Source organism: Nycticebus coucang, chromosome 13 (assembly GCF_027406575.1).
Source record: "Nycticebus coucang isolate mNycCou1 chromosome 13, mNycCou1.pri, whole genome shotgun sequence".
Lineage (NCBI taxonomy): Eukaryota > Metazoa > Chordata > Mammalia > Primates > Lorisidae > Nycticebus > Nycticebus coucang.
The window spans coordinates 69,113,495-69,137,074 of record NC_069792.1 but is presented as its reverse complement, the minus strand read 5'-3'; the positions used below and the strand labels follow the sequence as shown (position 1 = coordinate 69,137,074).

At 39.1% G+C, this 23,580-nt stretch overlaps 1 protein-coding gene across 4 annotated transcripts in view; it reads right to left on the bottom strand.

The window, feature by feature from the left end:
* The window catches only part of OXR1 (oxidation resistance 1), a 470,813-nt gene that overhangs the window by 230,391 nt on the left and 216,842 nt on the right, over positions 1-23,580 (bottom strand). For 3 of the 4 annotated variants that reach the window (XM_053558779.1, XM_053558783.1, XM_053558781.1), the window contains exon 3: positions 5,082-5,278. The exons of the other annotated variant lie outside the window; for it this stretch is intronic. In XM_053558779.1, the coding sequence (XP_053414754.1) occupies positions 5,082-5,278 (197 nt within the window). The remainder of the gene's footprint in view (positions 1-5,081; positions 5,279-23,580) is intronic. 4 annotated transcript variants of the gene reach the window in all.

The window sequence follows — 23,580 nt, the reverse complement described above, 5'->3', positions numbered from 1 at the left end:
TGTGTTAGGCAGGATTCTGAGACAGCCCTCAAGATTCCCCACACCTCTGGTGTACACACCTACATGATTCCAGCAACTGCTAATATGATGGTCTTTATTCCTGTGATTGGGGTGTGTGGACCTAAAGACTGGAAAATTATCTGGGTGGGCCTCACTCAATTACATGGGTTCTTTAAAGTAGTCTGACATCCAAATGAGGAAGCTGTGAAGTGAAGTTCCCGAAGATAGAGGGCATCACATGGTAAAGAAAACAAGTCGCGGAGAGTGGTCTTTTGCTGGGAGCCAGCAAGGAAGTGGTTGCTAGCTCAGGCCTAAGATGGCAAGAATTGAATTCTGCCAACAATAAGCTTGGAAGTATAACTTTCCCTGATCAAAACTCCAGGTAAGAATTCAGCCCAGCTAGCACTTTGATTTAGGCCTTATAACTCCATGAGCAGAGAGCCCAGCCAGCCATGTGTTACTTCTGACCTACAGAAATGAGCAAATACATGGGTATTATTTTAAACTGCTAAGTTTATGTTGATTTTTTTCCCCCACAGCAATAGAATGTTTATACAGTACTTTATATACTCAGCTGTGATGAGAAAATGAGAATGAGAAGGGAAAAAAATCTCAAAAGACACTGATTTGGGGCAATTCTTTTACTGTATAGCTGAGAAAAATTAAGGTCAAGTGATGGGAAATAATTTGTACAAGATTACATAGTCCACAGTAGAAGCAGGAAAGAAAAAAATCCCTTTTCTGAGCCAAGGTCCTGATTTGGTTATTACTTTCCTTTGAATTTATCTGAAGATTCATATATTTCACATCTATACTGACTAGCTTTTCCTTGCATATTCCCAATGAATTAAATTTATTATATACTTGGCTGTCCATATCTGTGGGTTCCACAGCTGTAGATTCAACCAACCACAGATAGAAAATATTCCATAACAGGCTCAGTGTCCGTAGCACAGTGGTTACGGTGCCAGCCACATACACCGAGGTTGGTAGGTTCTAACATAGCCCTGGCCAGCTAAACGACAATGACAACTGCAACAAAAAATAGCTGGGCGTTGTGGTGGGCACCTGTAGTCCCAGCTACTTGGGAGGCTGAGGCAAGAGAATCGCTTAAGACCAAAAGTTTGAGGTTGCTATGAGCTGTGAAGCCACAGCACTCTACCGAACGTGACATAGTGAGACTCTGTCTCAAAAAAAAGAAAGAAAATGTTCCAGAACAAAAAATAATAGTATGATACTGAAAAAAAAAAAAGAAACTAAAATACATGGTATAATAACTATTTACGTAGCCTTTACTTATTACAAGTAACCTAGAAATAATTTAAAGTATACAGGAAGATGTGTGTAGGTTATATGCAAATAGTTCACCATTTTATATTAGGGATTAGAGCATTGCACATAGGTAAGCAGGTGTTCGCTGGGGTCCCGGAACCAATTCCCACCCATGGATCTTCCACCCCAGGAATATTGAAGGATGACTGTACTTCTAAGAAATTTCTAGAAAATTCTAGAAAAGTTACTATACTGGTAGAAATTTCAATTAATGCCAAAATTTTCTAGTTCCTTATTTCTTTATTTGAAAATTCTTTAAATTTTCTTCTATAATCATTGCTTGAATTTAAATATAGTACTGAACATTACTAATCAATTGTACTTTACTTGGCCACAAGAGGGCTCCCAGACTTTTCCAGAAGTCAAATCCTAAATTGAGGACACCCCCTGCAGGGTGAAGGGCCCAACCACAACTTGAACTATGCCTAAGAAATGCAGACAATGTAACATCATCAGTTGTACCCTCATATTGATATGAAATTTGAAAAAAGAAAGATGTCTCTCAAAGAAAGGGCACATGGGCTGGTGGATGGGCTACTTGGCATGGTTTACTCATTGAGATTCTCTGGAAATTGTGGTAAAAATGTTACTCTACTGTATTATCGTTAGAAACTCATTGAGCTCACCACTGCAGAGGAGGACAGCAGGGAAAACTAAATTGTAAAGGGTCAAACATCAGGTGAGTTTCATTGGCCAGTTTGCTTCTATCCAGTCTCTGGCTCCCAGCCCTTTCACATTCTCTATGTTCTATTCCTCACAAAAATACAATAGAACATCTACTTGTCACAGCTGCTGTGAAGATCAATTGAGATAGAACATGGGAGCTTAACTTGCCCCCAGTATGAGAAATTTCCAATAAATGGAAATTTTTTATTGTTGTTGTTCATTATCAGTACTTTTAGTAAGGGATGCTATAGTAGATTTGTTTTGTGGAATTTTCAATATAGATGGTTACATGGTTACTAATATTTCAGACTTGAAAATGATATTTCTAGGTCCAAATTAATGGAAGGGTTATAATAGAATTAATTTGACAGTTTATATGTCTCTGTGAACAACATATATCCCTTTGATGTTGATTATGAATCAAATAGTTATAAATTCAATAACTGAAAATTCTCTAGTAGTACTCCACTTAAAACAACGTGGAGTCCTTATTCTGCAATCCAAATTTACCCCGTAGACTTTTCTAGACTTAGCTCTTTATTCATGCTGGCCAAGCCGCTCAGATTTCTCCCTCATTTTCTTATTTCTAAGGAATATTGAGTTTCTAGGATAAACCTTATTTTCTGAAAGCAAAAAGCTATGTCTTATTAGCCAGCTGATAAGTTAGAAAAGTAACAGGAGGTGGCAGACAAGTTGCAGGGAGGAGGAAAGGACACTGATAATCTAAAAGGCAGTTTCGTAGACTTTATAAGCCTCTCTAGTTGATTGATTTTAAAAACTGTGCTATCATAATGTAAAAAATGGAAATACACACCTGTCTATACTCTCTCATATCAATTCTCATTATCTGACTACTGACACCCTCAAGGACAATATGGTGTTAAAAAATAAGACTTGAACATCTAAATCTGGAAAGAGGAAGCCTGGGAGTGGCTATAGGAAGAGGCCACAAAGTGATAGAAGGAGGTAGCATGGTTTTCATAGCCAAACTATGAAATCAGGCTAGACCTACCTCTAGCATCTCTTCAAGCTTGAAGGAAGAAATTTAACCCAAAGACACTGGAATATGACTTGATAAAGTCACCCAGAAAATTGGTGTGGGAATCAGAACTAGAAATTTGGTCTCTTGATTATCATTTCCAGATATGGACACTAAAATGTCTAAGAAAAAGATTTCAATCATCTTAAACAAATGTCCCATATTGGGGTGGTAGGGGTGGCATATGCTGAAGAAAACAAGTTCCATGTGATGTAACTCTGGTTAACCTATGAAGCCACAGTGTCTACTACTAAGGCTTTTGGATGTGACCAGATCTCTCCAAACTGAAACTATAGGCAAGGCCAAAGCAACCATCCTCTTCCTGGATAGATTTATCTCCTCAACTCATCATTCTTTCCCATATGTGGTATGTTTAGTAACTTCTGTCTTAACACGTTGTTAACAGGTCACAAGTTAACTTGTGTTTTCATGTCTAAATGTTGACAGATCATGAGTTAACTCATGTTTGCACTTGCATTAGCTATTGCAATTCTTCTTTTTTTTTTAAGAGCTAGAGTCTCACTCTATCACCCTTGGTAGAGTGCCATGGTGTCACAACTCACAGCACCCTCCAACTCTCGGGCCTAGGCAATTCTCTTGCCTCAGCCTCCCAAGCAGCTGGGACTACAGGCGCCTGTCACAATGCCCAGTCATTCTTTTGTTGCAGTTTGGCTGGGGCTGGGTTCGAACCCCCCACCCTCAGTATGTGGGGCCAGCACCCTAACCACTGAGCAATAGGCGCCGCCCTAGGCATTGCACTTTTTAAAACAGAGTAATGGGCAGCACCTGTGGCTCAGTAGGGTTCTGGCCCCATATACTGAGGGTGGCAGGTTCAAACCCGGCCCCAGCCAAATGGTAGCAAAAAAATAGCCAGGGTACTTGGGAGGCTGAGGCAAGAGAATTGCCTAAGCCCAGGAGTTGAAGGTTGCTGTGAGCTGTGATGCCACAGCACTATATGGAGGGTGATAGAGTGAGACTCGGTCTCTAAAAATAAATAAATATAAATAAATAAAAATAAAACAGAGTAATGTAGGCTATTGTAAGAGCTTTCTTGATTGTGTTCCTGGAATGATAGCCAGTGACATGGGATAGTTTCTGCGTAAAATTGCCAGTCAACAATGTGTTAAAATAGACCTGAGACACTAAAAGTTGAAAAAGCAAGGCCAAAACCAAATATTGGTACACAAAAGTTGGTAATTTGATTTGTTTAGATTGATTATCCACAACTCTCCAATTAAATGTTAAAGTTCAAAATTTCAGGATATTATTCTATCTGGGGGGAAAACCCCCAATGCCTGTAAAACCTATCCATAGCCTAGTACTATCTCCTATGAAGCAAGTCAATCTTCCCAAAGCGAAGCAATGTGCAAGACCAAAACATGCCCACAGTGCAATCTGTCCTCCCTCAGAATGCACAGACTTTACTTTGTTAGTGGCTTTGTTAGTTACAGGCTGACATCAACCACCGTCTTAGCAACCTGACAGAACAGGGTCAGAGACTTGGGAGCCTGAAAGGAAAATGAAAAGAACAAAACCAAAAACTTAAAAAGTTTTGGTTCTTCAAAAGAACAAACCAAAAACTGGCCGAAGAATGGCTAAAATGAAAATACCCTGTTTCCCAAAAAAAAGACAGTGTCTTATTTTAAGGTGTGCTCCCAAAGATGCGCTAGGTCTTATTTTCAGGGGACGTCTTATCTTTGCTTTAAGTAGGTCTTATTTTCAGAGGATGTCTTATTTTCAGGGAAACAGGGTAGTACCACCTAAGCTTAAAAACTTGAAAAACCTAACTCACTCACTATTTTCTCCCCTTTGGTTGGGCTACAGAAGGTTCTCAAGCCTGCTTTCTCATTTAACTTTGCTGAAGGCTTTCTGTATTTTTCCATCTGCATGTTCAGACCATGAAAGAAAAAGTACAAATAACCTATCAGAAAGATGAATATGTTATATAACAAGGGGCCGTTTCACTACAACACATCTGCAGATGTACAAGGGCATTCAGGTACAGACTTCATCTATTCGTGGGCATAAAACGCCTGGTGCTCACCAATGGTATAGAACTTCTTCAGTTCGCTCCTTCGGGACGGATGCTTCTGGGTATTTGCCGAATTGCTCTGCTCTTCTTCAATGATGGGTGTCTTGGGTGCAGGGGGCTTACTGGCTTGAGGCGTTTGCTTTCCTGCACCAGCCAAAGGGTTGAACCCTGGAGCAGTAATATCCACGGACTGGGACTTTTTCTTCAACCTACAGGTAAAGAACACCACATGCTGTGAACACTGACTCAAGAGACATATCTGTTCTATGTTTATTTCCATCTTAATTTTCTTTTAAACAACGGAGTTAGAGCCTTGAAATAGAACCAGGTCTATTCAGAAATTATAGACCTTCCTTCCCTACAGTATCTTGAGATAAATTCTACAAATATTTTTGAAAGTAAATGAAAAAGACATTGTCTGCCTAATTTTTTCAAAAGGTTTTACACAAATTAAAATGCAAGGTGATAGAGATTTGTTTTTTGAATAGCAAGTAAAATGTGGCATCAGACAAAGATAATGCATTTGACTATTGCATTACTGCTGAAAGGAATCTTTTTAATACTATACACTAAAATACGATTTAAAAATTAAGTCATAACTTCAAAAATGATAATGAAATGATTTTTTTAACTACTAGGTAGCAGTGCTTTTCTGCTTACTCTATAATAGCATCTTAGCTGTGAAATTCATAGTCTCCATTATTTCTCCACACATTCTCAGTGACAATAGGTCTATGGTTCGCTTCTACATTTAAGAAAGTTGACATAAGGCCTAACATGAAAAGCAAGACGCTATCCATGAAAAATTTTTCCAGGCCATGCATGCTTTCTTAGGTGTAAGAGTCACTGCTAAATGATATGAGTTAAATAAATTCAAATATTTCAAGCTACACAACTATTGTTAAGAAAACCTAACTCCACTTCTCGAGGCTAACGTTCAGCATCATTTTTCAAACTTTAATTCCCTATAGAAAACAATAGATGGAGCTGAAGCAGAAGACATGTACCACAAGAACAGGGACCATTTTGTCCATCCCTGTATCCCCAGCATCCAGCATGCCACCTCCTCCATGAAAGGTACTCTATAAATAGTTGTTGGGTGAATGAATAAACCGAGGATGGTAATTCTCGTTATTGTTTATAACCACACCGAAAAACTTGCAGTTTCCTAAAAGTTTTACACATCTTTATACCTTCACACTTTATTCAGGTGTTTCTAGTACCTTGGATTCTGCTTATACATACATACATGTCTATGATACATGTCTATACATACATGTCTATGATAAAGTTTAATTTATAAATTAGGTACAGGAAGATATTAACAGTAATAGCAAAATAGACTAATTATACTACACACTTATAAAAGTTACGTGAATGTAGTCTCTCTTTCTTTCAAAATATCTTATTGTACTGTACTATGGATAACTGAAACAACAGAAAGAAAAAGCAAGGATGGGGGGACTACTGTAATCCTTTATAATGAAGATTACAGATAGTTACTGAATGACTGCTTGCCATAAAAAAGTCACAAGAAAAATAAATGGAATGAAACCCTTGGACTTCCAGATTCCCAAATATTGACAGAGTAGAGTGAAATCTAATGAAGGATTCTTCCGCCACTGGCAATAACTGTTCCCATACCCAGCAAGCTGTTTCTCATGAGCTGAAATGAAATGTTCATTCATTCTTCAAGTGGCTACTCTCCCCCCATACTATTCTGGGCACCAAGGATACAGTGACCAACACAGGCAGGTCACTTGCCGTCATGGAGCACTCATTCTTTTTTTTTTTTTAAAGGTAAGTCTGTTCTTTTTATTTCTTTTTTTTTTTGTTTTTTTTTTTAGAGACAGAGTCTCACTTTATCGCCCTTGGTAGAGTGCCGTGGCGTCACCCAGCTCACAGCAACCTCCAACTCCTGGGCTTAGGAGATTCTCCTGCCTCAGCCTCCCGAGTAGCTGGGACTACAGGCGCCTGCCACAACACCCGGCTATTTTTTGGTTGCAGTTTGGCCGGGGCCGGGTTTGAACCCGCCACCCTCAGTATATGGGGCTGGCGCCCTGCTCACTGAGCCACAGGCGCCGCCCGGAGCACTCATTCTTATGGAGGGATGTAGGTAGTCAGTAAATAAATCAATTTTTAATACATTGGGAGAACAAAGTGTGCTGTGGATTAAAACTGAGCAGAGTAAAATGGGCAGGGAATGGAGGTGTGCATGTGCACTATTATATGTGGGAGAGCCAAGTAGGGTGTTTGGACCATCAGACTTTTGAGAGGAAGGGGCTGTGCACATAAGCAAGAGAGCAGTATTTCAAACCTGTGCTGTGTAAGCAGAGAAGGGAGTCCACTGTGGCTGGGACAGAGACAGGGAGAGGGCAAGAAGCTGGAAGCAAAGGCAACAAGACGGTCCTGGGGCAGGGGAGTGAGGCTAGATCATATAGAGCATCAAAGTCATTAAAAAGCAAAGCCAAGTGAGGGTTGGAGCGAAGGTGTCATCACGTGATAAAAGAATCACTTGGTGCTGCTTTGTGGAAATTAGGTTGAAGGCTGCACCACAAAGTTAAGCAAGCTGAATGCCCTGTCTCTCAAGAAGTAGCCACCAAAAAGTCACCTAGGTCAACTATACTTGAAGAAATATGGATTTACACCGTAGATGCTTATCGACTTTTTTTGAATGCCTTGGCCTTCCCAACAACACCATTATCTTAGGTGTTTGTAGCCTGGAGTTCAAAGTTATAGGAGTAACTTTAATGCAACTATAAGAAGGCATTAAAATTAAGAATAGGTTAAGAAAATAGTTGCATGGGCGGCGCCTGTGGCTCAGTGAGCAGGGCGCCGGCCCCATATGCCGAGGGTGGCGGGTTCAAACCCAGCCCCGGCCAAAACTGCAACAACAAAAAAAATAGCTGGGCGTTGTGGCGGGCGCCTGTAGTCCCAGCTACTCAGGAGGCTGAGGCAAGAGAATCTCCTAAGCCCAGGAGTTGGAGGTTGCTGTGAGCTGTGTGATGCCACGGCACTCTACCGAGGGCCATAAAGTGAGACTGTCTCTACAAAAAAAAAAAAAAAGAAAAAGAAAATAGTTGCATATATACACAATGAAATACTATTCTGCCTTTAACAAAAAAGGAAATCCTGCCATTTGTGGCAACATGAACGAACCTTATGTTAAGTGAAATAAGCCAGACACAGGAAAACATATATTACATTTTCTGACCACTATGTGGAATCTGAAAAAGTTGATTGATAGAAGGAGGGAGTAGAACAGTGATTACTAGGAGTTTCTGGGGGCATGATATCGGGGAGATGTTGGCCAATGGACTTAAAATATTAGGGGGAATAAGTTCAAGGGATATATTCTACAGCATGATGGCTATAGTTAATACTAATACATTGTATTTTGAAAATTGCTGAGAGATTTTATGTTCATACAGCAAAGAATACCTGAGATGTATATTAGTTAGCCTGATTAAACCATTTCACAGTGTAGACATATTTCAAAACATTATGTTGTACATAAATATATACAATTTCTATTTGTCAATCAAAAAGAAAAGAAATAGATTGCAGATCACAGGGACAACAAAGTTTATTTGGCTCAACATGCGTTTCCAGAAACCACATTGTGTTAACACACAAAGACTTAACCTACACTGAAATTATTATGTCAAACCCTATGAAATCACCAATCTTCAACCATTTTTGACATACAAAAATGTCAATTTTCTATAGCTCATCCTATAAACCTTATTTTAAAATTAAATTTGAATTTCAATAGAGAGCAAGTTTTGGGGGCTAGGGGTGAGAGGGTGAGGATTTGGAGGAAGTAATAGAATGCCAGCCTCTAGCTGTAGGAATTTTCTTTTGGGCTACTGGGAAGTGATGCAGGGCAGGGTGGGGGAGAGGTGGAGAACCAGAACCTGGCTTCTTCCTTTTTTTTTGACAGAGTCTCACTCTGATCCCCAGGCTAGAGTGCTGTGGCACCAGCCTAACTCACAGCAACCTAAGACCAGTGTGCTCCACTCATACTGCTGCCTCAGCCTCCTGAGTAGCTGGGCCTACAGGCATCTGCCACAACACCTGGCTAAGTTTTCTAAAAAGATTTTGTAGAGGGAGGGTCTTCCTCTTCCTCAGGGCAAGAGGAAAGGTGTTGAATTTTAGATAAAGCCAACTGCTCCATAGTTTTCAGAAACAATCATCATTATTATGAACAGGTATTTACATTTTATAAATGTGACAATTTTCATTCAAATTCATATAGCAGATTATTTTTCACCAGAAACTATTTATATTTTATGTTGGTCTGTTTTAGAATTGATCAGTGTCACTCAAGTGAAGTCCCATATTGGCTTAGCAGAGGTTCTCAACCTGTGGGTCGCGACCCACAGGAACCGTATTAAAGGGCCGCAGCATTAGGAAGGTTGAGGACCACTGGCTTAGAGGATGGGTTATATTTGATAAGGTGCTGAAGGCTATAACTGATTGAGTTTTTAAAAAGTTTAAGTGTCCCATGCCCTTTTAAAGCCTCTTGGGAATGACGAAAGGCAAACAGCAAATGACTCTTTGTTATTTTCCTTCTTCTTTCCCCCCTTTCTCACCAAACACTCTTCCCACCCAACCATTAGAGAGTATGGTGTTTTTGCTGTTGGTGCTGAAGTCTAGAATGCTGCCAAGTAGGCTTTCTGGCTTGCTTAGTACAAGACTTCCCTTTGCACCATTTGCACTTTCTTAGAAAGCAGAACTGTGTGGGTAATTGAATTACTCCCTAACAATTCTAAAAATGACTATTGTGGTTGACAGGGAAACCTTCTAAATGCTACCTTCCATTTCCAAATTTCATGAAAGGGGAAGTCTTTCTAAATTTTTAACAATGTGCTTAATTAAATGTGTTAAACAAATGTAAATATAACAGTAATGGAGTATGTAGGTGTGCATGAGATAAAATACCCTTTGATAATAAATGAAACACTACAGAGACAAAAATAATCTCTTCATAGGCACTGAGAGGATTTTTTATTCAATGTGATTTGAATTTCCAAAGGAAAATGGGCACTGAAATCTTGGAGGAAGAATAGAAACTGAGTAAAAGGAACCTTCTCTCCTGGATTGGCTCCTACATGCAACTGTCTGGGGTGTTTGTAGACTGGAATTAAAAGTTATAGGAGTAACAATCCTTGGTTCTCCTGTTCCTCTGCTTTTGAGTGGAAACCATCCTACCCCTCTTCACATGCATTCCAATACCTACTATCAGCATGAAAATAATCTTGGACACTTTTCTGTGACTCAGTTCCCTCCTCTACAAAATGGTTCTGAGAATCAAATCTTTCTATATGAAAGGGCCTAGGATAGTGCCCACCCAGGAAGCTCTTACTTTGCAAGTACAATATTTTTATGACTATGTAAGGAATGATAAAATTTTGTTGTTTAGAATTCCCAGGGATGCTGAAAAAATGGTATCATCCTCAGACTTCTTCACTGCTGCACCACTTTAGATAAACACTGAGCCTGCAGGGACGTCACTGGAGACTTCAGTCACTCTGAAGTGTGGGTTTGGAGGGAGGAGTAGTGGATAACAAGAGAACAGGCTGAACAGGAGTCCCTTGTGGGGTGTGCAATGTGACATTTCCTCTGATATAGTCCCAAAATCCTTCAGAAAATCACTGAACTCATCATATAGGTCACTTGTGTACATACACACATAGGTTTTAATCAATGCAAGGTTGATCTAAGACAGCCAACTAGGAGAGACAGAGACCAGAGAACCACCAGGAAAGAAGGACAAAAATGAACAAGGAAATATGAGAAGGGCTTTTGACTTTTTTACTCTATAAAAGTAAGGTCAAGCCCATTTCACCCAGTTCTCCAATGAGCAGGAGAAGCCCTATAAGTTGATGATGAAATCTGAAGTCACCAGGAACTGGAAAAAAATAAAGAAAGAAAGAACTTCTAGAAAACATCCAAAACCAACCAATTTAAACCAAATGACTCTCATAGTAATTAGCTAAATTTTACCCTTGCGCGATTTCTACTTTACTAGAAGCAAAAAAAATCTTGTGCTCATTTTCTGAATCACTTTTTGAGTAGAATACATATATCTTTTGGCTTAAACGAGTGAATGTATATTTCAAAGTCCAGGGTTTGGACTGCCAGTGACAGAATGTGGCTCTACATTGCTGACCAGGGAGGGCCTCTCCCAAAGACCGGGTGGAATCTTTTTTTGGAGACGTTTTCTCCAGTCTTCACATTTAAACTATTATTTGTCATTTGTCATACTGTTTTTGTTTTGTCCTCCCTTCTCCTCTCACTTTGTGGGGTTGTCACTTCCCATCCATCTCCACACTTCTACCATCATCCCTTCCAGTGGAGGCCACACCGTGCTTTCCATCCTTCCTTTTCTGTCATGCTCTGCCTCTCTTAGTGGTTTTGTAACCTGTCTAAATACCGTATGACACATCTTATCTTAAGCCCAAACTATATCTTTTTTACCTTAAATTTGTAAGAAAAGCTGTTTTCATTTAATTGAGTTCTTAATTGAAACTACCTCTCCCATCAAGTGGAATTCAAATTATGCCTGCATTAGAACTAACTGGATATGTTCCTGAGTTACATAGCTTCCTGTAAACAAAAACCTTCTGCTATCCACTTATCTTAGTTCCAGGATATTGGTAGCAATAATAACAAAGGTTGAAAACTCTACTATAGGCTGGGCGCAGTGGCTAATGCCTATAATCCTAGCACTGGGAGGCAGAGGCGGGTGGATTGCCTGAGCTCAGGAGTTCGAGACCAGCCTGAGCCAGAGTGAGACGTTTCTAAAAAAAAAAAAGCTGGGCGTTGTGGTGGGCGCTGGTAGTCTCAGCTACTTGGGAGGCTGAGGCAAAAGAATTGCTTAAGCCCAAGAGTTTGAGGTTGCTGTGAGCGGTGATGCCACAGCACTCTACCCAAGGCGACAAAATGAAACTTTGTCTCAAAAAAAAAGCAAATCTATGATGGTATAATGGAAATATCCCCTAGGCCTCAAGAATTTAAGGTGCTATAAAATAAGTAGGTAAAAGCTACATTCCATATATTCAACTGTACACCTTGAAAATAGTAGAATAGTGGCTACGGACATGAGTGCTGGATTATCTGGAATTCAATCCAGACTACTGCATTTACTAACTGTGTAACTTTGGGCAGTTTTCTTAATCTCTCCTTGGCTCAGTTTTCTCCTCTGTAAAATGAAGATATTAATAATATCTGCCATAAAATTAACATGAGGATTAAATTAATATTTGCAAAAGCACCTAGAACAGTTGGCACATAGTAAAATATCATATAAATTTTTGTTTTATACAAAAACAAGCTAACACAAATAGTCATTGAGTGTTTATAACATGACACATATAAAACCACACACTATATATATTTTATTTCATTTATTGATTACCACAAACCTATGAAGTACGTATCATATTTCCTCCTTACAGAGGGATCATGATACTGACGTTTAGAGAACATAATGGAGTTAGAAACTAGGGAACTTGAAATCCGACCTGTGCATTTGGAATTAAAGGCCACACTTTTGGAATTAAAAGATAGAGATTAACTTCACCTCTAACATTTACCAACCAGGTAACTTTGGGCAACAACCTAGACTATTAGGTCTTCATATGTAATAATGGTATTCATGTTATTTTCCTACTCTATGTGATTTTTGAGATATATAAAAATCAAGAAACATAAAAACCATATGAACGGAAACTAATGAGACCCTTCCAGCAACACCAATAAACTGAGCAAGGTGAAACTCATGAAGGTGAATCTGAAAGGATGCAGTCGACTGTGTTTCTTGGAAGTGAAATAATGGACATTAACACAGTCTGTCTCAAAACTTTTGTAGTGACCTAGGTACCTAAGAAAGCGATTATAAATATTAAACACTAAATTAAACATAAAATGTATTAATTTCAGATTTCCACAGAAATCTATAGTACTAGTAGTAGCTGTTAGACTGTTCACTGTGCCGCAGTCATTTGTTGTATAATTACAAAAAAGTGTGTCTCTCTGTGGGTGTATAAAGGCATATAAATGGCTGTGCCCCAAAGGCTCAACACTTGTGGTCCTTTCCAGTAATTTCCAGAAAGAAGACCATCTGTGGTTTGCACATCTCATTACTGTTAGAGAAGCTGTCTCCTTGCTTCCTGAAAGAGCTAATGCAAGGATATTATTTAAAGTAGGGAAGCTGCTGAGAACGCAGGTTTTCCAAGTTGGATACTGTGGTTGCTGTAAAAGTCTCAAGTCACTCAAAAAGAACTTTTGGGAGCAAATGCCTACAAAATTTTCACATTGCAAAATTAAGGGTTTTTGTTACCCCTTCTATACTGTCTGACTAAAAATCAGCAGCTAAAAACAAACCATAAAATCAGCAAAAACCAAGCATATTCAGAAGTCCAACCACAGAAGAAATGACAGATTCTAAACTTACTCTTTAAAACAAGAAAGCAATCCCTTGGGGTGCAGACTGTGCCAATTCCAGTTTATGCTATAATTGCAATGGCCATACTGTCCTTTTAGGAGGATTAAGACAGAAAGTCTCATTAATGTGGAATCAGAAATTATGTAATTTCCTTTTCCAATCCTAAACCAGAGCAAAATGCTTCAACAAAAGTCTCCTTTGGGAATTCAAAGTGTTGGTAGCAAATGGGAAAAACCAAAACCAGACAAGACGTATTTCTAACCCTGTTTTCATTTGAAGAAATTTATTCATTCCTATCTTGGAAATTCTGAGAATGTATTCAGAATTTAATTGCAAGTGCCATGATATATAGGAACGGTTTGCTGGAAATCCTGAAAACCAAGAACTTCTCTTTTGAAATGCAATTGAATACAACTCTGTGAAAGGTAAGGCTGGTATAAATAATAAAATTCATATAGAAGTGTACCTGGATCACTATTATACCTAGTTTTATGCTATAAATACTAGAAATTAAATTCTAAACCAATTCTGCCTCTCCAGAGTTTAATAAACAGTAACATAAAAGGTTAGCATTTCCTATTGACCTTTCATGAAAAGGACATCTGAGTCCTCTAAGTTTGTTAGCTGATTTATTTATATTCTAATTCTTGCACCAGCTCAGACAAGAGAGGCATATGAGAGAATTATTTTCTATCAGAAGTCCTCGCCAACAGATCAATTTAATTGTTACTTTCATGGAAATTCTAGTCTGTTCCCCATTTTATTACTGGGACTCCATTAGCGTAGTACTTGGCATGTAGCAGGCACTTAGCAAATAAATTGTAGGATGAATAAATGGTTTCATCATGGGAAAATTAAAAAAAAAAAAACCACAAGAAATAATGCAAAAGTGAAAGCAAGTCTACACAGGGAAAACCATGAAAATAAAAGAGTAAGACTTTTGATAGGTTTTTAGCAGATGTAATGATTCAGTTAATGCATCCATATAACATAGCCTCCTCTCCATCCCATCATGAGAATGTGTGTTGGAGTCTGAATAGAAAAAGAAAATAGTTACATTAACACAATGATAAATCTGAACAATATATCAATTCTTTAATCACTAAGTCCAGTTTTGTAATTTCTAATTAAAAACTCTTCAACTTTGATAAATTGATGTCCTTTATGCAAAAATCTTCAATGGTATTATGGTGGAACAAAAGGAGCCAGGACTCTTGAATCAAAGGTTTTGGGTTCAAGTCTAGGACCTACTGCTTTCAACACAACCTAATGATAAGACATTTGAATTTACTGATTAGAAATATGTACTATATGTTCTTGGAGCAACCTTTAAGAATTTTGTATATCATCTTTCACTCAGAAGGTTTCAAAATACTAAGTTAATGGCAGTAAAATTTTTATGAGTTTTTCCCTCCATGTACTTTCCGATTATGCCACTATACTACAATCATTCACTTTTAAAATTACACAAATTTCCAATTTATTTCAGTTTTTGCCTTGGAACTTCAAAGCCTATCAACCGGAAAAGCCTGAAAGTAGAAACACATTATGTAAATCCAAAGATTAGGGCCTGAAGGATTTGGAAGTCAAATTCTTGTAAAACAGTCTTTTGCGATAACTCGGAGCTGAAATTTAATTTCATTACCTTTGATGAAATGATTTGTAACATGCTATTGCCACGTCGGCCGCATCCTGTTTACTCGTTTTAAGAAGAAGGACTCAGAATAAACAAGACCATTTTAAGATTTTAGGCTGCTATCCAACATTACTGATTAAAGAAACCTATTTTTAACAAGGCCTATTATAAACTATCTGTATAAAGCATATGGACTAACTGATTAAATGTGGTTTTGCTTCTGTAAAACATAAGGCAACTCCAAACTTAATCAAGACAGCTTCTGCAGGTCATAATAATCTGGGCCAAAGGCCAATGACAGTATAGTACAACCATCCCTCCTTCTTAATTTTGCCAAATGAAGATATGAGAAACAGGAAAAGGAGAGAAAAATATGATTTTACTTACATATTAATTTAGGAATTTGATAGAAAACATCCCTCTAGGTAATCCATTTTTTCTTGATTTCTTTTAATCATCTTAAATGTTTGATAACTATAAAACATCCTTAAGTTATGCTAAATGTTTCAAACTGACATTTTATGGTTTTTAAATGTAAGGTTGTATTATTGATTACATTATTGATTGAAACAGATATTTTTGAAAGCTGTCCTCTTTAAGTCCTAGACAGGGCACACCATGACCTCCAACCTGAGAACTGCTGAGAGCATCTTTTACAGCTTCTTCTGTCTGGATGACAGAGGCTCAACCCATGAAGGCTGAACAGTGCTCTCGGTACAACAAGATTGGATTTTAGGCTTTCTTCAGATAAATATATCATATAATCTCTAAAACTACATTAAAGAAATTACTTTATCCTCTACCCAACAGTAGCTCTAGAAACCTGTATTTTTCTTTTCCCATCACTTTCAAATGCTTTCCTCTTACTACAGAACACAGCCCTCTTCTCATCAAAGCCAATCTCCACATGCTCTGAATCCAACTGCATCCCCGATCTATACTTGGGGTTTTTATGTATTTACCACCCTGATCTCTTTCTAAGTTCTGCACCAAATGAGAAATAGACACAGGAGGTGGGGACCATATGTCAAGCCAGCATTTGGAGAAGCAGTGTCCTGGGGAGACCGCCCCCAGGGCAGCAGGGGTTGTGATGGACATGCTGTGGGCAGAAGGTCCCAAGAGAGGAGCAGAAGGAGATGGGGCCTTCGACAGTTTGAGAAGTCACCTTTCTTTCTTTGAGGCATGGGTGCGGAAGCATGAAAGAAAGGCCAAAGCTTTCTTCAAACTCCTTCAGAAAGGAAGGACATTTCTATTAATATTTTATGCACAAGAAGAGGATGCAGAAAAGGATGAAAAGGTTCCTTGTACACCCTTTCTCAAGGCTTTACTCCTAAGTTACCTGCTCCCACCTGCTTACTCACTCCCTGCCAACTCCATTCCCACCAGCAGTCAGCCAAGCACTAACATCTCCTGTCCCTTCAAGGTGGTTCTTCTCTAAGAGCACCAGCTTATTCTGGAATGTCTTCCTTCCTCCACAGCTCACAGCTTCATCTCATCACTTTCATAAAATGACTTAGTTAGGTTTTCAATAATTTCATGTGGTCAATTTCAAAAGGGACTTTTGGGGTTTTATTTTTCTCAGCCTTTTATTTGCAGAGTATATTTGTGAAGGAGAATAGTTTGGAGGTTAAGACTGTGGAGTCTGGAGTTACACAGAATTCCTGCATCTCACCTTGGCTCCTTATTAAGGGATCTTAGGCAAATTACTTAATCTCTCTATAGTTTCCTCATCTGTAAAAAGGATTTAATAATAGCACTCACCTCAGTAGGCTATGAAATGGATGATATAACATCATCCATATAAGGTAATATGTGAGGGCAGAGGCAGATTAGGATTAGGGTTCAATGTCATTGACAAGTATAGCATCATGTGTTAACCTCACCTTTTCTTGGAGTTCCCAAGGTCCTAATTGAGTAATCCTATTAGTAGTGTATTTTAGTATGGGGAAAGAAGAAATACTGTTCCACGATCATGTAAAGCAGTGGTTCTCAATGTCACAACCCACAGGAACTGTATTAAAGGGTTGTGGCATTAGGAAGGTTGAGAACTACTGATGTAAGCAAACGTGATATTACACTGGTACAAATACTCAACTTTTTAACCACCTCTTTATCTTGAAATAGTCCACTCTTTTAGATTCTCTGACATACATTCTTCTAATATTCCCTTTCTGTTTTTACTATTCTTCAAAGGGTCCTATTTTTCTATTTGACACCTAAATACTTTGAATTTCTGTTCAATCTCTTAAGTATTTTGCAATATCCAAGGGCTTAACTGAGCTGAGCCTCCTTCTACTCTATTTTCACTATGTCTCTAGATACTGAATCTATTCTCTTGGGATTAAACACTTATATGCTGAAACTGCCTTATTTATACCTCCAACTCAAACCTTCCCCAGAATTACCAACTTAAATATCCAGGTAGCTACTTGGCGTTATCCATTCCATGTGGTACATCTTAAACTTAACATGTCCCTAAACAAATTCTTGAATCCTGAACTCTGTCCCAACTTTCTTTCCTGTCTTCTCTGGTCTCTGTAAATGGCATTACCACCGACAAAGCTGCTCAAGAAAGAAACCCGGAGGTTATATTTGATCCCTTCCTTTGTAAACTCTCTGTTCTAATTCATAATAAATTCTATTATGCCTCCAAATTATAACTTAGTCTCTCTGTTTCATTGTCATCACTTCTCTGGACTATTACCAGGACCTCTGTGTTGGTCTCCCCAGAGGACTTTCATCTCTTACTACCTATTCTTCCTACAGCAGCCATCACAAGCTTATTTATTTATTTATTTATTTATTGAGACAAGAGTCTCACTTTATCGCCCTTGTTAGAGTGCCGTGGCATCACACAGCTCACAGGAACCTCCAACTCCTGGGCGTAGGCTATTCTCTTGCCTCAGCCTCTGGAGTAGCTGGAACTACAGGTGCCCACCACAAGGCAGTTCCGCGGGGCCAGGTTTGAACCTGCCACCCTCAGTATATGGGGCTGGCGCCTTACTGACTGAGCCACAGATGCCGCCCTCAAGCATTTTTAAACTTAAAGTAAATAGAGGTTCTTCCAAGAAGGAAGATGGTTTCTCCACTGTGATCAGATGACTTTTTAAATTTCTTTCAGTGATCCATTTGGCCCTGTTGTCTCTGTCTTGGGCCATTCTTCTAGCTCATATTGTCTCCTTAATATCCTTCAAGGTTCCCATACAGGTCAAGCTGTTTCTGTCCTGAGGGCCTGTGGATATGTTATTCCCTCTGCCTGGAATGCACTTTGAGCCTGACTGCTTCTCCTTTGGTCTCAGACAGACCGCCCCGTGCCATGTTAAGTGGGTGATCTCATCTTCCTGCCCGTCCCCACTCCACCCAGTTTGTTCTTCAGTGCTGTACTCTGCTTATCTGCTTCTCATAGTATTTATCATAAAGATTTGTTCATGTTCGCTTTTCTGTGTTCTGTGTCTTCTCATTCCCCTGGACTCTCTGATGGGGCTGGAAACACACGTCTTTTATGCACCCAACACAGTACTTTGTACATTATGTGCACAGCAAAAATATGTACGTGAACAAATAAATCAATCACTGAATCATGTTCTCCACACCTGTCTTCATACAGAAGGCTTACGGGGCAACTCACAATGTTCCACACCTTTTTCAAGAAATTACTATCCTATATCTTTGGTTGGAATATCCCAATATTTATAACAGTCACGTGAAAATAGAGCTGCCTCCTCATCTATGACCTTGGACCAATTTTGAAATCTTAAAATCATGTTTGAATACATAGTTTAAGAAATAGGCTTGGGATGGAAGACTGTTTTAAGCATGTGCTGATTTAGGAGCACCATGCTAATGAAAATTGCACATCTTGGGCGGTGCCTGTGGCTCAAGGAGTAGGGCGCCGGTCCCATATGCCGGAGGTGGCAGGTTCACACCTAGCCCCGGCCAAAAACCAAAAAAAAAAAAAAAAAAAAAATTATTAAAAAAAGAAAATTGCACATCTTCATTTTCCAGGCCTCCTACTTCTGTAGGTGGTAAATTACATTAGGAGAAAAATCAAATGGAGACTGAATACAGAGAAGCAACACATTACACATTAACAAAGCCAGGGGGAAAGGGTAGTAAAAAATATTTATCTATATGTCTATATCTAGCTATCTATGTATAAACTGCTAATTGCATGAAAGATGGATAGAAATTCCTACATAATTTTTTATTTAAAAATACAGCATGTCTGGGTGGTGCCTGTGGCTCAGTGAGTAGGGTGCTGGCCCCATATGCTGAGGGCGGTGAGTTCAAACCCAACCCCAGCCATACTGCAACAACAACAAAAAAAAATAAAAATAAAAATAAAAACTTAATAAACTTAAAAAAAAAATACAGCATGTCTGTATATACCCAAAGTTGCCATACATAGGGGAAATGGGAAACCATAGCTAAATGTACCTTTATTTACAAAATATTCGTTATAACATTTTACAAGGAGGTGTGACAAACATGCAGAGAATATTTTGTAAAATTTTGCAATGAATATTTTGTAAATAAAGGTACATTTAGTGACAATTTCCCATTTTCCCTATGTGTGGTGACTTTTGGTACACCCTGCAATACAAGTCAATCATCATTAAAGAATAAGAAATAAATCTGATGATAGCAAAATGTACAATCTGTATTTAACTATTTTTTTTTTTTTTTTAGACAGAGTCTCAAGCTGTCATGCTGGGTAGAGGGACATGGTGTCATAGCTCACAGCAACCTCCAAATCTTGGGCTCAAGAGATCCTCTTGCCTCAGTTTTTCTATTTTTGGTAGAGACGGGGTCTTGCTTTTGCTCAGGCTGGTGTTGAACTCAAGCAATCCACCTGCCTCGACCTCCTACAATGTCAGGATTATAGGTGTGAGCCACCACACCCGGTGATAATTAACTATTAATTGGAGGACTTTTAAATCAATAGAGAACCTGAGCTCAGTTGTTGACATTACATTGGCAATAAGAAAATTGATATTCTTCAACTCATGCTGTATGTTATGTAAGTGACAAATTGTTGCCTTTAACCCATACAACATAAGCTACTTGAGGTCAGGAATTATCTTATTCATATTTGAGCCTCCTTTGCCCTGTATCCTGCACGTAGCAACCACCACTGAAGGTGTGACTTCACCCAAAGACAAACTGAATTACCTGGAACACACAAACACCACGGGAGGGATTGCCTTGAAGCCCTCTCATGAACACTCAGTTGAATCAGAAACTTGATAGTGGCACTACAATTTCAATGGTGCTGTTCTGGGCTCCTCTTCACTGTGAGTGTGGTGAAATGAACAGGCCAGTTATCTGGACTAAGAACTAAATTTTGAAGTAAGACACTTAACCTAAACCTTGTAACTTTCTCCTCTATGCAATGCTGAGAATCTTCCCTGAAATATTAGCATAAAGAGGCTACAGGTCTTTGTGCTCACCAGATATCTGCTAAGTCCCTTCTATGTTCGAGGCACAGTACTAGACTGTAGGGGTCTTATTTGCTGGCATCAGCTCTCTGCACTTTTTTAGGTGTTTTCAAGCTGACTCTTTCTCTTGTTGGGTGGACTATTTTATGAGTTTGTTGTCCTCTTCCCCTTATTGCAGATTACTTTCCTGCAGTTTCCCTTCTGTGAGTGAACGCAGCTCTACCCACTGGTCACTCAGCACCGCTTCCTCAGCCCCCCAGCCATCTGGCAGGACCTCTCTGCGTTCTTTTTGCTGGGGTTACCTCACATTCCCAGGCAGCCCTTGGGGACAAGATCTAAGACTCTTAGCCACATCTTGCCAATAGGAAACAAGCATTCTTTGCCTTGTAGGTTTCAGCATATCCACCAGGTAGCAGCTCTCATGTCTCCTCATTAGAGTTCCTACGCAGCTGTAGTCCCTGCTCTCTTTTTATTTCTTAGGTTGACTGAAAATCTAACCCATCACCTGGGTTGTTCCAAGGAAACCTCTTACCTATCCGAGGTGAAGTAAAAGCATCCCTCACCCCTTCCCCCTGAGAGGTGGAATAGGAAAAGATTTCTAGAACAGCAGCAGCTCTCTCTGAAAATCCTGTTCTAATTTCCAAACTGTGATGTTGGTTCCAGGTGGTGGGTTGGTAAAGGGTCACAAACTCCATTTCTGATTTCCAGCTTCTCAAGGCTTGATGTGATGGGCTCATGCCTCAGTTTGAATTGTGGGGAGTAGGAGGTGCTTCCTCAGTTTCAGCTGAAGCAGAGAGAGAATGTCTGACTTTAACTTCCTGTTATACATGTAGATATAATGCACTTTTCTTAACCTTTCTTAAGGTCACTGTTCTCTGGCTAAGAAAGGGTTAGAACTGTCAAAGAAGCGGTGATAGAAGGGAGACATTCATCCCTCCATTTCAGGGTCATTCCTAGTTAAAAATCTTTTATTTGTTTATTTATTTTCAGTTTCTATATATTCATCAAAGTTTTATCAACTTAGTGCCCTATGTCAAATGCTGGGACACAGACATGAAAAGAAAATGCTATCCTTTGCGGGCATAAAAGGGGATGGATGTATAAAATAAAATTACAAAAAATGATAATAAAGTATTCTGATTACAGGAAGGTTATTCCTTCCCAACTTTAAATTTGTCTTATAAGAAGTTCTAATATTCTTGCAGATTTATTTCTGATTACCTTTTAGTCCACTATAAGAAATTTGGTTTAAAAAAAAGTTAAAAGAAATTAGGCTTAGGTGTTTGTGACTGGTGACCCATTGCTACTGGGAATAATTAGAATATAAGAAAGTTGCAGTTGGAATTAGAAAAAAAAAAAAAAGAGGTAAGGGTAAAGGCAAACCTGAACCACCCCTCTAAAAATGGGATGGAGGACTATTTATTTATTTAGTTTTTGAGACAGAGTCTTGCTCTATTTCCCAGGCTAGAGTGCAGTGGTGCCATCACAACTCTGTACAATCTCAAACTCTTGAGCTCAAGTGATCCTCCTGCCTCAGCCTCCTGAGTCTGGGTCTACTGATATAAGCCACAATACTGGTTAATTTTTTTATTTTGTAGAGATGAAGTCTTGCTTTTGCTCAGGCTGGTCTCAATTCTCCTGTCTTGCTTTCCCAAAGTGCTGGGATTACAGGCCACCATGTCAGGGCTCTTTCTTCTGTCCTCTCCCCTCCACCCCTCTCAGTCTCTCTCTTTTCTTTCTTCCTTTCCTTTCCTTCCTTTCATTCTCTTCTTTTCCTTCATTCCCTTCCTCCCTCCCCTCTTCTTCCCTTTCATCCTTTCTTTCTGGCTAAGAAGCATTGGGGCTGAAAATGAGGTGGTCAATTTTAAAGTAAGAATGTACTTTAAAAACAAAGAAAATGCTACTATCTATTACCAATATATTACAAAACAAAAGATATGTTAGACTAAAAATGACAAGGTGAATCTAGTCTCAAAATAAAGAGCAGACATTTGAGTTAAATAAATTTAGCTTCACAAAAAACTAAGGGCATACTCACTTGTGTTGTTATTTTGCCACGGTCAGGTGAAATATCAGGTAGGTGTGGACTGCACACGGACACTTGAGAACCATTGGACCAGATTATCTCAAATTCTACAGATAATGAATTTGCTTTTCCAAGAATCCCTTTATTCAAATACATTTCTTTCCTCTTCTCTCCTCTTCTCTCTCCTCCCCTCCCCTCTCTCTCTCTCTTTCTCAGCAGAGGGACAGGTTTTTATAGACTTTTCTGAGACCCGAGTTCAGGACTGGCTGTATAATTTGTGGTGCCTAGTGCAAAATGAAAAGTGTGAGGACCCTGGTGAAAAAATTATTAAGCACTCATAACAGTAATGGCACAGCATTAAAGCAGGTTTGGAGCCCTTCTAAGGCTCTGGAAGGCTGCACTTTGAACCTAGGCCTGCCTCTCCTGCCTGATAACATCCCCAAAATTGATTTCCCAAAGTACAGCTTTTTAAAAACGATGCTTCAGTACCTAAGAATATCATAAAAGGAAACACTTCCGGAGTGAGATTCCAGGTAGGGGAAGTTTTTGTTATTGGTCAGTAAATCATACCCTGCAAATCATAGGTTACTCCTAAAACATTGTGGATTATGAATTTCAATAGTATTAATCTCCTGACAGTTCAAATTTCTTTCATCAGTTTAAATTAATCTTTGGGTCCGTAAACTCATTATGGGAGCTTAAGAATAACATTTTGAGCATATACAATGTGATCAAGCTATCTGGATGTTTTAAATTAATCTATATATAGAGAAAAGAATACCAACAGTCCCAAACCCTAGCATGGGGAGCAGCTGTGAAGGAAGTACCTCATCCTTCCCTGCTTATTAAATAGGAAGTACTGAGATGAGAGGGATTTGGGTCTGCAGAGCTCACAGCGAGGGTCACTTGGACAGTCCTGTGGAAAGTACTCTGGCAGCACACTTGGCTGACCCACTAAC